This window comes from Andrena cerasifolii, chromosome 2, assembly GCF_050908995.1.
Source record: "Andrena cerasifolii isolate SP2316 chromosome 2, iyAndCera1_principal, whole genome shotgun sequence".
NCBI classification, from domain to species: domain Eukaryota; kingdom Metazoa; phylum Arthropoda; class Insecta; order Hymenoptera; family Andrenidae; genus Andrena; species Andrena cerasifolii.
The window spans coordinates 22,284,339-22,301,450 of record NC_135119.1 but is presented as its reverse complement, the minus strand read 5'-3'; the positions used below and the strand labels follow the sequence as shown (position 1 = coordinate 22,301,450).

General features: G+C 45.9%; 3 protein-coding genes and 1 long non-coding RNA gene across 6 annotated transcripts in view; 1 reads left to right on the top strand and 3 right to left on the bottom strand.

The window, feature by feature from the left end:
• Nucleotides 1-17,112, bottom strand: part of LOC143378986 (uncharacterized) — a 289,875-nt gene that overhangs the window by 233,223 nt on the left and 39,540 nt on the right. The gene's annotated exons all lie outside the window — the stretch shown is intronic.
• Nucleotides 1-17,112, top strand: part of LOC143378968 (uncharacterized) — a 314,434-nt gene that overhangs the window by 284,125 nt on the left and 13,197 nt on the right. For all 3 annotated transcript variants that reach the window (XM_076831181.1, XM_076831180.1, XM_076831179.1), the window contains 2 exons: nucleotides 5,352-5,685; nucleotides 14,811-15,022. In XM_076831181.1, coding sequence (XP_076687296.1) covers nucleotides 5,352-5,685; nucleotides 14,811-15,022 — 546 coding nt within the window. The remainder of the gene's footprint in view (nucleotides 1-5,351; nucleotides 5,686-14,810; nucleotides 15,023-17,112) is intronic.
• On the bottom strand, nucleotides 6,200-10,357 carry LOC143378978 (uncharacterized). The gene is made up of 3 exons (XM_076831197.1): nucleotides 10,312-10,357; nucleotides 6,726-6,866; nucleotides 6,200-6,577 (listed from the first exon to the last, which is right to left on the bottom strand). The coding sequence occupies exons 1-3, from the start codon at nucleotides 10,340-10,342 to the stop codon at nucleotides 6,420-6,422; spliced, it is 330 nt and encodes a 109-aa protein (XP_076687312.1). The 5' UTR covers nucleotides 10,343-10,357; the 3' UTR covers nucleotides 6,200-6,419.
• On the bottom strand, nucleotides 7,354-10,353 carry LOC143366408 (uncharacterized). The gene is made up of 4 exons (XM_076807477.1): nucleotides 10,161-10,353; nucleotides 9,851-10,008; nucleotides 7,842-7,986; nucleotides 7,354-7,694 (listed from the first exon to the last, which is right to left on the bottom strand). Exons 1-4 carry the CDS (start codon nucleotides 10,246-10,248, stop codon nucleotides 7,543-7,545), a joined length of 543 nt encoding a protein of 180 aa, XP_076663592.1. The 5' UTR covers nucleotides 10,249-10,353; the 3' UTR covers nucleotides 7,354-7,542.

The window sequence follows — 17,112 nt, the reverse complement described above, 5'->3', positions numbered from 1 at the left end:
CGCTGCTCTCGTGTTAAGCGCATACCAATTGGCATGCGCGGTCCCGTGCTCGTGTTACTTTCACCGCGACGTGGTATAATCGCCCTCTTTGTCAATTAACCTGCACCGGCCGGTGATTAATTATGATAACGACACGTTAATGTAACGCTTAACGAAGAGATAATCGCTGTACGTGGACTCGCCTCGTTTTATTATGCATTCCTTTGCGCTTCAGCTCCATCTGCTCCATCGGAAACAATTACCTAAACCTTCACCCATTCCTGCTCCGAAAGCTCTTTCCATCAATGCAATTCCATCTCTCGATCCTGGCGCAGCGAAATAAGACTCACCTTCGAAATAAATACCACAAAATTCCCCGGTACGTATTCGTTCCCTTGGAAGACGTATCGAATGCCTGTTCGAATAGCTATGACCGAAGTTATTAGCGTTACTACCGCAGGGGAGCCTGTCCAGCGCGGCGACGGATAGAATTCAATTTCCAGCGGATTCCGCGCGCGCCTGTGTACGTTAAATAATCCCAAGCGCATTATAATCGCACCTGACGCAGCGCGCGCCAGGCAGCGCCGATAAATTCACAAGCGGCGGTGGCTGCGCGAGTGAAAAATCGTAATCTACGATTAATTGGTACAAGACGAGTCATCGGCTAATCTTCATTTCGCCGGCCGAGCCGGAAATTTAATTGAAAACTCGCGTCTAACGAGTTCCGCGATGCGGGTGGCATGTCCACCCACCTAACTTCTCCCCTCCGTGCATACGCGTATATTCCAGAGAGAGAGGCAGTGTTTGCGCATATTTCTCCTTGCTCCGGCACAAGCATTACATCCGCCTGATCGTACAATGTATGATAATCGATGATGCCGCGGGACAGCTTACCGCCGATGAGCACGATTCATCATTCGACCCCGCCGAACTGGCCACGAACTTATCGTTTCAATGCCGAACTTTTCTCCCGTAATTAATGCTGATTAATAGACGCCGAGTGTTTAATAATTGTCAATCGAGTATCGATTGTGCCGCTGTCTTCAGGGGGTTTTCATGCACTGTAAATAATTACGACGTGCTTCCTGCTGATTGTGTCTTGGACAGCTCCAGCCTGGGCATTGATAGAGTTTGATAAATTCCCGGCTTGATTACTGTGGAATGACACGTTGCGTCGCTGGCGTTGTTCTACTAGCTTTAATTGATGATCTTCCTGTATAAAAACCTGCGTTCTTTATATAGATTATATTACAGAAACGAGTTATAGTCTCGATCTAATGCTTCGTCAGACAGTTGATGGTTGGAGGGGCAGTGTTGGAAACATTGACAGTATACGAATTATGGGAAGCAGATAATGGACCGCATGCATAAACGAAAGTATAAGCTTTTACTGGTGATCTTTCAAGCAAATACTCAATTCCGTATGCAATAAAGGATGAAGTATTTATTAGAAATAGTTTTTACTAATTTTTCAGTAAATACGTGTGCATAACACGTACTATTACCCGGCCGAAAGAAGATCCCCAAGAGGCGGGCTCGGGCGATACAGTCCGTCGCTATGACGATTGGTCGAATCACCTATTTGGGCACATTTTTAAAGACGCTGCACACGTATTTTGGTTATTGGCTGAAGTAGACACATACATTGTCACACCACGCGACGAAGAGAGCGAACAAAACACATCGAGATCGAGTGGAATAGAGCGATCTGACCGACGAGCGCCAAAGCAATAGCGTAGGCATCTCAGACGGTTAACCATTAATATATAACATAAAAATTTCCTTATTTTTCACAATATATTCAGGAAAGTATTATCATTGGTTTGGTTAGATTTTTCTGATTAAAATAAGCCCAAACGCAATCTCGCACAGATTATTTGAAAAATAAGGAAATTTTTATGTACTTGTACTTATTACTTTCAAGCATTTTCTTATTTTTATGCATACGGCCCACTGCGATTGGAAAAGAGTGTCTAACGTGAAAAAGTTTCAAAGCGAATGACCACGTTGTCTGTATTCGTGAATTCAAGCCCCAGGATTCATATCTCTTCTGGAGGATTAGGCAAGCACCTCTTATTTGCCACTGGATTCACGAAGCCTAACTCCTTGGACGTCTACTTATCTCCCTTTGCCGCCTGGCTGCTAGATTGCTGGCAGCGAGGCACTAATGTCTGCCTATTATCCCTCAATTTGGCAGATTCGAAAAATCCACGATGCAAACTCTGCCCATAAATCGGCAGATTAACCTCGCCGTTTAACATTATCAATTACCCCCCTGACTGTGCATCCGCCGGATCACGAAAGTGTCTGTGCGTGTGCGCGGGTGAAAGGAGTCCGCGGACGCCGAGGAGGAAGTAAGAAGCAGACGAGCAACGAGAGAAAGAGGGAGGGGCAGAAGAAGGTGAAACGAATAGGAAGGCGAAACGCCGTAAGAACGCATTATTGCTGGTAATGCCCGACGTTAGCCTCGCGTGGGCGAGGCGACGATGGAAGAGGAGCACTACCTCCGCCGAGGGAAACGCTTCGCAACCGAAACAAACGGCGGGACGAAAGGGAAGTGAAAGAATCATCGACACCGAGGAAATTGGAAAAGTTATCCAGGTAATAGAGTCTGGGTAGATTGTACAGAGGTGTTTGCGCGAGCCTCGGAAAGAATTTCATTATTTCCCAACGAGCATGCATCCATCCGCGACTCCCACTCGTGAACGACGTTCGTACTACTCGAAGAGGGATCCTGGACGAAGAAGAGTGGAGGAGGAAGAGCCAAGCACAGGTCAAAGAGTTAGACGAGCGCTGTCAGGGCGTTCTAACGTTCTGACGACTTCGTGGTCCATTAGATAGCGAAGATCATAGGCCTCAACTAGAACCACGGGTTTCAGTTAATGGCCCTAACGAGACGTCCAGAACGAGAGACAGAAAGACCTCGGCGGAACGGAGGGGAAAAGTGTCCGAAGCGGAGGCTAATTAAGCGAAGCCGCCCGGCGCAGCCGACGCACGGAAATTACAGTTAATAATAGCGCTCAGATAGAACGCGTCTTGGCCCGGCCGACTGTATTCATAATGACTCCTCGATACGATTCGACGATCGACCAGTGGAGCCTCTCTCCGAGATTCCCGTGCCGATAAGGGCGAACACGGGATCCGAGATAGGAATCTGTAGCACCGGGGACTTTTTAGATTGAAATTTTCATCGGATTCCCTGGACCACGGGAAACGGTTCCAGGGAAGCGACGCGTCATGATTATCGTTATTACTCGCAACGTGCCGCCTCGAAACATTCGAGGAAAGTGTACGCCGCGGCCCGACGCGTCGCGCGATTACAGTGATTAACCTCGTTATTATAAGATCAGCCCGGGCTTTCCGGGGCGAGAGGCGTGATCGAGAGCGGTCCAGGCGACGTCGATCGAGCACACGTCGCGGCGTGCGCGCGTTGTCAATCAGGTATTAGGTATTTACGAGGCCCCCGGCACTCGGCGGCCGATCGATGGAAATACGAGCCTCGAATTCAATTAAAAATCACTCTCCGCGGCGATCCATCAGAAAGCCGCGAAACGCGGTAACGCGGGCCCCGTTTTCTAGCCATGCATCTTCGGTCGGGGCGCGTTTCTTTCAGCTGGCGCGCGCCCAACCGGCCGGCCAGCCAGCCGCAAACGGCCGTTTGCATAAATCTCCGGGCTCGTTGATTCACGGGGAACCGAGGGACTCGCGTGCGTGTGCCGCGTTACGCAATATTCCGCGTTGTTCCGTCAGCGCTGCCACGAACAGTCGTGTCCCTCTCCGAAATCGATTACCTCTTAATCCTGTTATTCTGCATGGTGCGTGTCTACCTCACCTCGGTTCCCTGTCAGGCGGAGAAAAAGGGGAACGGTGCTCTGCCGCGCGACTCCGAGTCGATGCGATGAAATGAGATCGACAGAGCGGCTGTGAACGAAAGGAGAAAGCTACATACGAACGTAGAAAAGATATAAGGGGAAGAACGATGGAGGGTGGATTGAGCTGTGAAACGTCGCATGTATGAGAATATCTTAAGCTACCCCTAACTAGTCGCGGGCGAGGAAGCCTTTTTTCACTCCGAGAACACTGCGGAACCAGTTGCGAGGAACGATATCGTAGCAATTTCGTATTCTCCATATTACGCCGCACTAATTACCACCGTTTACCGGCGAACGAGTCGTTACCACGTAACGAGGGTAAGCCTGGAAATTACAATTTTACGTGGATTACGAGGCGATCGAGACGGCGACTCCGATATAATCAAATGAGAGGCGCGCGCGAGTAGGGCGCGCGCGGTCAAAAGTTACTCCATCGTCTGGATGCTGCACCTGTTATCTAATCACCGTTGCAGACTCGATCGATTGAGAATTTATTGACCACTGCAGCGTATTAATTAGTAACGAGGATGCCACGGAAATTTAACACGTCTGCCGTGGGTCGCGAAGAGGGCAGCAAAATACAGTGCTGCAGTCGAGTGTCGTGGGGTCAAAGATTACTGAAAAGCCGAAGTGTTAATGCTAAGTCCGTTATCGCGACGACTTCTTACCCTCGACTAGTGTCTGTGTCAGTTTTCGTAATTGTTTACGATTTCCTGCATTTTATAGCCAGCGCTTTGGCTATTCAACTAGCGTCGAGCCAGGGAATGATTGAGTGATAAGCATGGCGCAATTAATGTCTCAGAAATGAATGGGGAAACTTTTGGGGGCTCTTCGCGTAGAAGAGTATTTCACTGAAGGAAAGAAACAACACGCGACTGCAAGTAGTACAGTTTTTCCACAATGCGTACACCAGTCGCCTGTGAAACGACTGAACTTTCGCTTCGGTTATCTTCAAACTTGAGAACCATCATCTACTGATACCCTTTGCCTCGTAACCTGCCCGGTTCATAATACGAGATTTATGACAATGTTGCACGGGTATCCAGTGAACGTCGACATAAACAACGCGATAAAATAACCCGCGGTGAAAAGACGCGCGCTAATTGCGCCCGGCTCGTTAATCGTTTCAACCAAGCCGTTCAACCGCTTCGGGTAGTCCAAGCCTGCAGGATTTTATATTCCATTGGAAAATGAGAACGCTTACGTAATATCATAGGTGTCGCTCGCTAGATAATCCGTTATATAATCTACTATTTCGCGAAATATAGCAATTAATGAGCAACTTTAACGAGCACCCTATTCCATTCCGTCTTGCGAGACGCGGAGTTTGAGCGCGAGGCGTCCGCGCGGCAGCCAATGGATTAACGATCTCTTTCGAACGTTCGCTTTCGCGCGGCGTTCGATGAAATTACGAAAGCAACGTGAGATAAAACGCCGCGACGGTTAATAATATTCCAGCTGGCCGGTTAATTAATGTTCCGCCGTCCTTTTTTTTTGCAGTGTCGCCGCCTTTGCCGGCGCTAGGCGAAACAGCGTGGGAGAGAGATCACGAGCGAGATCGCGAGAGACACCGGGAACGAGATCGCGAGAGGGTGCGAGAGAGGAGCACGGAGAACGAGCGCAGGGAACGGCAGCAAGAAAGGGAAGCAGGGATCAGGGAGAGGGAGCCGAGGGATCGAGAAAAGGAACGTGATCGCGATCGGGAGAGGCAGAGGGACAGGGAAAGGGACAGGGAGAGGGACGTATCGGTCTGCGTGATGGAACCTCTCGATCCTGTCTTCGTTTCCTCCTCGGCGGCCCTACTCGCGTTGCAGAGGATAAAGGAAACCTCCCTGTAAGTATCTTCAGTGATCCTACCACGGTATCGAGCGAGTGGATCGATTTTGGGGACATTCGCGATGAGCATGCGGCAAGGGTGCGCGAATTATTGTGGTTGAAACAGTGTCTGTGGGCACTTTGATCGTGGAATTGGCTTTATTTGTATTTTCGATACTAGAATGCAATATGTATACGTACAGAAAATCGGATAGCATTAGTCTGTTTTCCTAAAAGTCTCCTAGAGGTCTTCGTGTCGTGGATATACCAAATTCACTACTATTATCGAAGATGCTAGTATATTTCACAGATCCTACAAATTCACGACACTAATTGCACTCTTTATAATATTCTTTAACCCCAATGCATTTCCTTGTTTCACAAGAACAGAAGTGTCGTTGAACAGTAGTCAAAGGCGAAGTGAATTATTCGCAAACACACAGATAGATACTGTTTGCCTTGCACTAAAACGACACTTCTCACACTGCTACGCTTTTCTCGGAAGTCTCTTGTAAATGATCTTGTAAATGACATTTTTGTTAAAGCATCTTTATTCGAATTCGAGTATTATAAGAAATTTAATTAAAACAGAGTATTTAACGAAGATAACTTATTTCTTCTATTCCGTTCGAATGGACAGAATATTAGATTGCAATCAGTTGGGAATAATAGGCTATACAGTTTCGATGATTCCAGTTTCAAGATTCGTAAGATTGACCGTGGTCATGCAATAGTAGAACATGCTTAGCGCGTTTAGTTTTTCTGCCAAAAATCCTCGGGTGGTTTTTGGGGTACAAGAACAGCACCAGTCTGGTCGTAACACAGCTTCAGAGTGCAGGCTGTTTGTCCTCCCGCGCAAAAGCAAGAGTTGCATCCATCGTAAAAACTTTTACCGTCCACGCATTTCCTACCTTCGGAAGCAGAGACAATAAATTATCAACAAACACTGCCTACTAACGTCGTTCATTTTGAAAGAAAACAAATGTTAAAATCAAGTTATATAGAGACGAAAAATTACATTATTGCAACAGTACTTGGATGTGTTAAAAGAGAACTTACCTTCCTCTGGAACGGACGAGTTCACTATGGTGAACAGCAAGGCCAACAAAAAAAGACCGTAGCTCTTCGTCCACATGTTTCTGGTGTGTTGTGTCTCTCTACTGACGATAGTACCGATCAGATTGACTTTATATAAGACATCTGTCCACATATTTGCAGCCATCGTGACGATAACCTTCCACAAGTTTTATCAAACGAAGCATTTGTATAGATCGTAGTTAACCTAACGCATTCCCTCGCCTATGATCGCACATCTACACACGCGATTCTCGGAAATGCCTTATAAATAATCAACCCTTACGAAGGCTGTCCCTTCTCGCAATGACGTAACAGATTTCTTCTCATCTTCGAACCATAAATGAATAGTCTGTGGTACAATAGTGTAATTATAAATGTACTATAAAAGTAGGTACACTTCATAGATACTCCAAATTCACGACACTAATTGCACTCTTTATAATACTCTTTAACCCCAATGCATTTCCTTGTTTTACAAGAACAGAAGTGTCGTTGAACAGTAACCAAAGGCGAAGTGAATTATTCGCAAACACACAGATACTGTTTGCCTTGCACTAAAACACTACTCACACTGCTACGCTTTTCTCAGAAGCCTCTGGTAAATGACATTTTTGTTAAAGCATCTTGATTAAAATTTGAGCATTATAAGAGATTTAATTACAATAGAGTATTTAACATAGATAACTATTTCTTCTATTCCATTCGAATGAACAGAATATTAGATTGCAATCAGTTGGGAATAATAGGCTATACACTTTCGATGATTCTAATTAGTAGAACATGCTTAGCGTGTTTCGCTTTACTGCCAAAAATCATCGGGTGTTTTTAGGGGTACAAGAACAGCACCAGTCTGGTCGTAACACAGCTTCAGAGTGCAGGCTTTGCGTCCTCCCGCGCAGAAGCAAGAGTTGCAACCATCGTAAAACGTTTTACCTGGCAGGCATTTCCTACCTTCGGAAACAGGGACAATAAATTATCAACGAACAATACTTACTAATGTCGTTCGTGTTGAAAGAAGACACATGTTAAAACAAGCGATAAAGAGACGAAAAATTGCATTAATGCAACAGTACTTGGATGTGTTAAAAGAGAACTTACTTTCCTCTGGAACGGACGAGTTCACTATGGTGAACAGCAAGGCCAACAAAAAAAGACTGTAGCTCTTCGTCCACATGTTTCTTGTGTGTTGCGTCTCTCTACTGACGATAGTGCCGTTCAGATTGGCTTTATATAGGAACTCTGTCTATATTTTAGCAGCCATTGCGACGATAACCTTCCACACCCTTTATCAAACAAAGCACTTGCATACATCGTACTTAACCTAGCGTATTCCCTCGAATATGATCAGACATTTCTCGGAAATTGTGTAATTATATACATACTATAAGAGTAGGTACACTTCATAGATACTCCAAGTTCACGACCCTAATTGCACTCATTATAATATTCTCCACCCCCCGTGCATTTCCTTACTTTACGAGAACAGAAGTGTCGTTGAACAATAGTGAACAGCGTCGTTCATTTTTAAAGACAATACCTACATGTACACGGTGACGAGTAGGTACTTATAGAGAACTCACTACAATTTTCTTCGGAAGCGAACGAATCAACGATGGCAAACACCAAGAGAAAAGCGTCACAACTTACTCGACATGTTTCTCGACTGTCACAACGGGCTTGTACTGACGAGACAGACTTTATACATAAAAAATGTATAGAATATCTATCCGTACAGTTATTGCCATCGAGTTGGTAATCTACATTTTTTGAGCATACACTCAACGAAGGAAACTGTAGAATAGGTTTCGTAATCCCTATAGGGTAAAGTAGCCGAATATGACGATCTCTCCTGATATGAAACCACAGCTTATCTCCGGTACAGAACTCTTGAATGTCATGGCGATGCTATTTCTTTACTAACTAACCGTGTATTAGTTATTTTGTCTGCACAGTGGCATTGTAATCAATTGAGCGTCTTGAGTAGGTAAGCACATATTTCTGAAATACGTTGCAGAAAGTTTTTGATGTTGTTCGATTAAATTACAAATACCTCTAAAGTGTATAATGATTCTCATAAATACTGTTGTATAGTGCTTGCAATGGACTTTAAGACTTACTAGTTGTATATCATTAAATGATGAAGATTTAACTTCGAAGCTACTTAGTAGTTATCATGTTAATGTTTCCAAATATGAGACCCGTGGAAGTTCTACTGATGAGAGTGAAGAAGAAATTATTCTGAATAATGAAAGTGATTAAGAAAGAAAATTATGATACAAAATGCTTGTTTTGCACAGGTATTTATTCTTCAGATGTGCTAGGTGAGCAATGGGTTAAGTGTACGTACAAAGTGTTACGATGGGCGTAGTGGGCCCACGAAGACTGCGGTAATGAAGAAATAGATTTCACATGCCGACTTTATGAAAAAAGAATGAAAAAATAAATTTCAGGAAAGAATAAACTGGGTCTCATATTAGCAACCCATTTTTTTATCTGCGTATTTTAATAACTTTCGTTTTTATTTTATTATGAAGAAACCGAATTTTTGTTGTAATACTTTCCAGTAGGTTGTTAAAGAATACATATTCTACTTTTAAAACGTGTATCGAATTTTAATAAAAGTGATCTCAGTCAAGAGTTATGATGTTTTTAGGAAATGAGTCTCATATTCGGCTACTTTACCCTATGTTCGAGAGCCACGGGAAAAGAGGGCCTCGGGCGATGGGACTCGAAACCCACGATCTTCGCCAAAGCCGACCCTCCGAGGTCTCTTATTCCGGGCTCCCTCTTGTAGGGGCTCCTGATTCCACAGAATTATTCGCAAACACACAGATACAGTTAGCCCTGTACTCACACGACCCACCCTACTCACACTGCTGCGCTTTTCTTGGAAGCCTCTTGTAAATGATCTTGTAAATGACATTTTTCTTAAAGCATCTTTATTCAAATTCGAGCATTATAATATTCCCTCTCCCTTTTTCGAATGGACAGAATATCAGAATACAATCAGTTGGGAATAATAGTCTATACAGTTTAGATGATTCCAGTTTCAAGATTCGTCAGATTGAACGTGATCGTGCGATAATAATACATGCTTAGCGTATTTAGCTGTTCTCCCAAAAATCTTCTGGTGCTTTTTTGGGTTTATGGATACCACCAGTCTCAGGGTCGTAACACGCCTTCAAAGTGCAGGCTATATGCTTGCTACCGCAACTACACCAGTTGCACCCATCATAAAAAGTTTTCCCCATCACGCATTTCCTATCTTTGGAAGCAGAGACAACAAATTATCAACAAACAGTAGGTACTCACTAAGGACGTTCATTTCGAAAGAAAACAGATGTTAAAATTAAGCGATGAGGAGACGAAAGATTGCTTTATTGCAACTGTACTTGCATGTGTTAAAAGAGAACTCACCAAAGTCGTCTTTTTCTTCTAGAATGGACGAGCTCACTATGGTGAACAGCCAGATCAACAAAAAAATACTGTAGCTCTTCGTCCACATGTTTCTCGTGTGTTGTGTCTCTCTACTGACGATACTACCGATCAGATTGACTTTATATAGGACCTCTGTCCACGGTTTTACATCTTACAGCCATCGTGGCGATAACCTTCCACACATATTACCAAACGACGCACTTGCATACATCGTAATTAACCTAAAGTATTCCTTTGACTATGGTCACACATTTCCACGTGGTTCTCGGAAGTGCCTTATAAATAATCAGGCCTTTCGAAAGCTGTCCCTTTTCGGGATGACGTAACAGATTTCGCCCCGTCTTGGAGCCACAAATGGATAGTCTATGATTGTGTAATTATAAGAGGTTTAATGGTTGAAGAGTTTCTACTACAAGTGGGAAAACCGGGAGTTGCCAGTGCCATCGTGTTAGTAGGCTTCTATATTTTTTTATTAGGGGGAGTCGAGCAGTACCGTTCACTCTAAGTTTTTGTTCTATAACTTGGGATACTGTTGGTAAAAATCAAATTTCAAAAAAATAATTTGTAGCACAAATGGTGCTTAATAAAAGGGGACAAATGGTTTTTCTTAAATTTTATCACAAAGATTAATAATTCGCAGGAATAAAAAAGTTCGTCATTTGCAGCGAACGAAAAATTACCCTCCAGTACCGGCCAACTACTTCGTTAGTAGAGTTTAAAGTCTAAGTAATTAATAGTGTTAGTAAAAAACGTTTAAAATTAGAATAGAACTTTTATTTAGCCACATCGACAAATCTCACAGGTAAAATGATCGATATCTTCTTGGTCTGTACACTCCACGTAACCTCAACCCTGCATTTGATGCACTGCACCCAGTCTTCGGTGAAGGATTCATTACAAGTGATGCACTAACAAGGGAAGATCCCGAAGCCGGAAATTCCAAAAATTCTGAAACTTTGTGAATATGTAGGGGATTCCCTCCTCATTGCAACGCATTTTTTGTTCATCATTGATCACACATATCCACACGGTTCTCGGAAATGTCTTATAAACAATAATCTGCCTACACAAAAGCTCTCTTCTCGCAATCGCGTAACAGCTTTATTTCTCGTCGTGGAACCACAAATGGATGGTACTCCAATTGGGAAAGCGGAAGAACTCGGGACGAACCGAAAAGTGAGCTGAGACTACAGCGTCTCATGAATCTCCGAAGCTCACGAAGGATTAAGGTATCCTGCAATGCGGCTGGTGCACACGAGGACTGACTATTATTACTTTATTATCAGTCGGAATCAGCAGGATGTCGGGGCGACTCGTTCACGGCTTCAATGGTTACGTGCCGTCATATTTCATCGAATGTATAAGCGCGTCCAGGGTTAATAGGACGGGATCGTGCACCCGCTGTAAATCTCGTTTAATTTGCTTTCGCGTGCTCGCGAGTGTCTTTTCCATTGTCGAGATCCGCGACGCCGGGACGATCTCGTCGCGGAAACCAGCGGGGCTGGCGTTGCAGAAAACATAGTAATCTCGTGACACCTAGTGCACGCTAACAAACCTCATTTCGTACGGTGTGTCACGATTTCTTTCGAGCGTGTGCCATACGAGACCGTCTAGATCTACGAAGCCCGAGATCCCGCTGAATAATTTCCGCTCGTCTTCTTTTCCATTCATCCCGCTGCGGCAGACGATGACACAACGTTTCCTTCTACCTCGGAACTCCTTCGTTGATTGCTGCTTCGATGTCAATGGCTCTATTAAAGCTTCTGTATCACTCGCTGCGTTCTGAACGAAGCAGAACTGTTTAGGCACTTCCCAATAAAATTTGTTTCTCTTATTATCGTGAAACACGAAACGTGGGACCTTGGTTTAGAAACTTAGCAGCGGAAATAGAGACTTGTATCGCTCGCTTTCCAATATCTCCTCCACTCTTTATCCGCTCCCAACTTGTGGCATTGTAAAACATTTATACCATCGTGGCCGTTCACTGTCCATATATCACGCGTACTGTGAAATCGTCACCATTGCCGCAGATCGGGGTCCGATAGTTATACTTCACGTTTCGCATAAATCTCTGGTCGGTTGGTTGTCCGTTCCCGTCTCGATGCACGTATACGCTAGCTACTTGCGCACACGAGGGTGTACGCACGTGCACACGCATCGACGGGCATTGGTACCCGCATGTCAGGGCCCCCTGCAGAGGAACTGCCGCTAGAGCTTGCAGCAATACTTCACGACAAATGTACTTCCCAGTTCCTTCCTCGACTTTCCAACGAATCGCGCGCTTACGACTTCCACGCCTAAACAATGATCCATTCCGTTATACTTTCCTACACGTTCGCGTAGCACACGACCCTTAGACAAACTGCTACTTAAGTAGAGTTCTGTTCCCCACTTTCGCGAGAAGCTACCATGGAAGCAACGACCAATGCGGGTATATGAAAAGCACCCCCTTAGAAGTCGCTAGTATTATACTTTCAGTGTCACAGGAAAAGATCTCAGCCGTTGAAGCAAGTGGTGAGCAACTCGCGCGTCCACCCAGGAACAAGAGGAGGATCTGGAAAATCTCGCGAGGGGGCGCGAGGTTCTCTAGCCGGGCGCAGATCGAGATAGCGGCCAGTCGGATTATCGCGAAGTAGAAGCGGATTTATGCCAGTTTAAACAGCGAGCTGCGGGTCTGGTTTACGGCGCGAAGTGTGCGAGTCCCGTGCTCCGTTCCGATGAAATATAGCCCGTCCGGGGGATGCGTCAGCGGTGCCCGCCGCTGTTTTATCCGTTCAAAGTTGAAACGCGAATTCTCTCCGCGCGGTAGCGTACATTCCATGGGCGAGGACGAGCGTGTCCCGCCGCGAGAGCGCGTAATTTATACCCAACGCGAATTTATAGAAAATCCTACGTATCCGCGACTTTGTTTACCGTTGCTCCGTTATGAGAGCCGAGAATTATGGTGTCCTTAAATTTCGTCCCTGGTTGCAGCGCCTTAAATAATCCCGAGTTAGTGGCGCGGTTCGAAGAAGAGCGGCCGCAACAGTGTCCGACTCATCGCGCCGGGCGCCGATCCCAGCCCGATGCCTTAAATTATCCTTTAACAGCGACTCGCTTGGACGGAGTGGACAATCGGCCGCACGCGTCGGCGCGTCGTACGAATTTGGCCGCGAAAACGAGTTTGGCCAAGCGTCCAGATAAGATTGATCGACTCGGTTCGATGTGTTTTCGCCCCTTTTTGTCCGTCCCAGACGAAGTTGAACAACCGGCGTACATCATTGCAGGAGAAATCCTCTCTCTAACCCGTTCGCATGGCCATTTCAGAGGTGGGCCCTTAAATGCGCTGACAGAGACAGCTCTGAACATAAAACAACGAGCAGACATCTCTGGTTCTTCTGTGTTCGAGCGACTAGCGTTCAGCAAGAAATGCCTCGCTACCGATTGACGTAAATCTTGGTCATTTTCAGTTTCCATTTTCCGTGGTGAAAGACGCATTTCGCTTCGCTGGACTTAGGAAAGATTCGGTGGCGCATCCCGAGAAGGCTGAATGGAAGCAATGGTATTCGAAGGAACGGAGACCGCGGTGTTTCTTTCCGTTAGCTGCTAGTTCTTTAGGGTTAGAGATTACTGAATTACGGTATGGTTGAAGGAATGAACGGCTTGGTCTTAATATTGTAATGCGCGCAGAGAAATAAAAGCTCTCTGATTCTTGGAAGCCTGTTCCTCAGATTTCTGAGGCTATTCCCTGATAGGTAAGTCTGGGAAGAGCGCACGAGAACGTTGTCTCCATTATCGCATGCTTCCGTAAGCAGCTCGAAATCCGAGAAGCCGTTACGGAAAATCACAGGTCATTCCCCAAGTTGCAAATCGTGCGTCCCGTTAAAAATCTGCGACTAACGTTCGTCTAGCATCCCGTTGCTTGGCACACGGTTCCATACAACCGCGCGGATTAGCGTAATGACTTCCACTTTTTCCGCTTCCCCTGGCAAATCTGGTATTATTCATAAGCTAGCTCTACCTTTTTACGCGCACGCCCGGATGTATCGATGTATTATGTATCAGCGAGTAGTAATTTCACCCGTTCTTCATCGAACCGGTCATAACACATCGAACTGCATCGATTGATAAACCCGATGCCAGCAGCGCGATGAATAATGTATACCAAAAACTTTCTGTATAAATCCATGACAAATGCGCTCGAATTTGTCGATTCCCCGGTGCTTCTTAAGAAACGAGAAACGAAAGATTAAGGGCAAAAGATAAAATAACGATGAAGACGTCTTATCCATATCTGAATCGAAATCACCGTGGGCACCCGTCCCTCGAACTTCTTGCCGCCCTTTTCTTTGCCCGTCGTAATCAGCGTCGCTGCAGGTATCGAGGTATACATGTATAATCGCGAGTATCGAACGACACGGTCCGAGAAGGTAGCCACCGACCGCCAACTTCGATTATTTCGGCTATTTAATAATTTGGGAGGACCATTTTTTATTGGGTACTCACCGTCTTGCCGTTGCTCAGTTGTCCCCATCGGAAGATTCTGCTTTCTCTTCCACCTAGACAGGATGAATCACTGTTTTACCGTTTTGAATTGAAATCGATATTAAATATTAGTTTTTCTACTAGGCACGATTCCTTTAATTTCAGGGTCTTTCACAAACGTCCCGCGCTAGCGACCGGAATCGGTATCGGTGGGAGAGGCAATGCCGGTGTGGGCGGAAATGGCGGTAACTTAGGAGTCGACAACGAATGCGGCGATGCGCTGAAGAAACGCAAAGTGCACAGATGTGACGTGGCGGGCTGCGACAAGGTGTACACGAAGAGCTCCCACCTCAAGGCTCACAAGAGGACTCACACTGGTAAGTATTTTCCATTAACGGCAATCCACTTTAACATTTCGATACCCAGCATCGCCATAATTTACCAATTTCATTTCCCGCTGTTACAAACTCTGCTGAACCGTGTACGTACTCCATCCACTTAGAATTTAACGTCCCATCGGTCTGTCCACGATTTAAAGGCGTAAAGTTCTACGAACCGTTGGAAGCCACACTCGTAAATCCTCTGGCTTTCGCCGTTTAATATTTTTATTGGCTCCTAAACGCTTTATTGTTTGCGGATGATTCACGCACTCGCGTCAGCGATCACCGGCGTAGAACGCGCGCGCGGTTTCGTCATAAGCAGGACCGTGGAACGCGTTTCCTCCTCTCGCTCGGAGGGATCACGTAGGTTCACAGGTGACGTTACCGTTTCTCAAGGTGAGGCACACGAGGTGTGCTCACAATTACGCGAACCCACTGGAACACCGAAGGAACCGGCTAATTACCAGGACAATACCACCGCGATTAGCCTCTCGTAACTCCAGCGCAGCTGCGTTTTTCACCTTTCAGTCGCCTCGGTGAAACGAACTGATATCCCCTGCGACCCGACGCGAAATGGTAAAAGGAAATTCCCGTTTTTGTTCAGACCCCGCGATCATTAAGCAATCTTCCCACGTCAACTCGACGGAGACAGCGTTATTAACAAATAATGCAGCCGGATTCGCCCCGATAACGTTAATAGTTAACGCTGAAGCATTGCCAGCAGTAAAACGGTCCGTCCTCCGCGGACGGGTCAACCAATTGACCATAAGTCATTACTCATCGCTCGCCTTTGATACCCAGCCAAGGTACTCGCGCACCCAATGCAAAACCGCAAACGGAAGTTTGCCGGGTCCAAGTGACGCGGTGGTTGGGGGAAACGTGGGTCGTTCGATGTCAGGAATGTTGCATCGAAATCGAACACCGAACTTAATCCCGTCTACTTGCGTCCACCGCGTGGAATTTCCATCTTGCATAATGGCTTTTTACGTCCCGCGAAGGTCAGGGGTCCTCGACATCCGCATAGTGGAACGCACGACCTGAAGCTTCTTAGAAATTCGATGATACCCCAAGGTGACGCTGGATGCTATTCACCAAAGAATGCGTTTTTATCCGCGACCATCGCGTTTCATAGGAACATTCGCCCGACCATTTATTATCGCCCCGCGAGAACCTGGAAGAGATCACACCGTTCGTTTCTCGCGCATGTGTGTACATAGTGCTGAAGAAGCCGCGGCACGAAGAATTTCCGGTGGATAGGTACCTTCGTGAAGGCATTGCCGCTGTCTAAGAGAGTGCAGAGGCGGCGGGGAGAGGGCGTGGTCGTGAGAACCAGGATCTTTTGTCTGGTCCATGGCTCAACCAAGACGGTGTAATCGAGGTGCTCAACCTGAGCAAAGGATTCGTGGGAGACTGGCACGAACAGCGACGATTAGGTCCGCGCTCGCGTGCTCGGGACGGGGCGGCAGGTTGGGTTTCCCTTTACCGACGTCAGCTCCAAATTTTTTAGGAACCACGGGATCAAGAAGGGTGCTGCTGAATCAGTGGGCAACGCGTACGAAAGATATGAGTATTGCAGGGAATTTTGATTTCATTATCACGTTACAATTTAGCAGAGCGATAGGGCCCTGCGATACGATGTTTATACAAGAAGGTTAGCATCGATTCATTTACCAAAACTTCTCTGGACTCGCTTGAACTTCAGGACACCCGAAGTGACCAGTCTCAAGATAGAAGGAACATAATCTCACATTACGCAAACTGCCAAAGTGTGACGGGGGCATGTACGATTGACAGAACTGGAACACTAATTGTCGCAACGATACTCTGACTTTCTGATAGAAAACTCCCGCGCTTCTCCACCATGAGCGATCGTGCCAATAATGGCGAACATTGTCAGGAAAGCGAAAAACTAGACCGACATGTTTCCCCAGCGTTGTGATCTGCACACGCCGCATACGATATCTACGCCTTTTTATAGCCGCCGTGTTGATAACCTTATACAGCGTGTAGTGTACGCGTTATCAGACGAAGTATGTTTCACCCACGATGCGTTTTTCCGTTCTTTAAAAAAAACAAAATCGCTAATA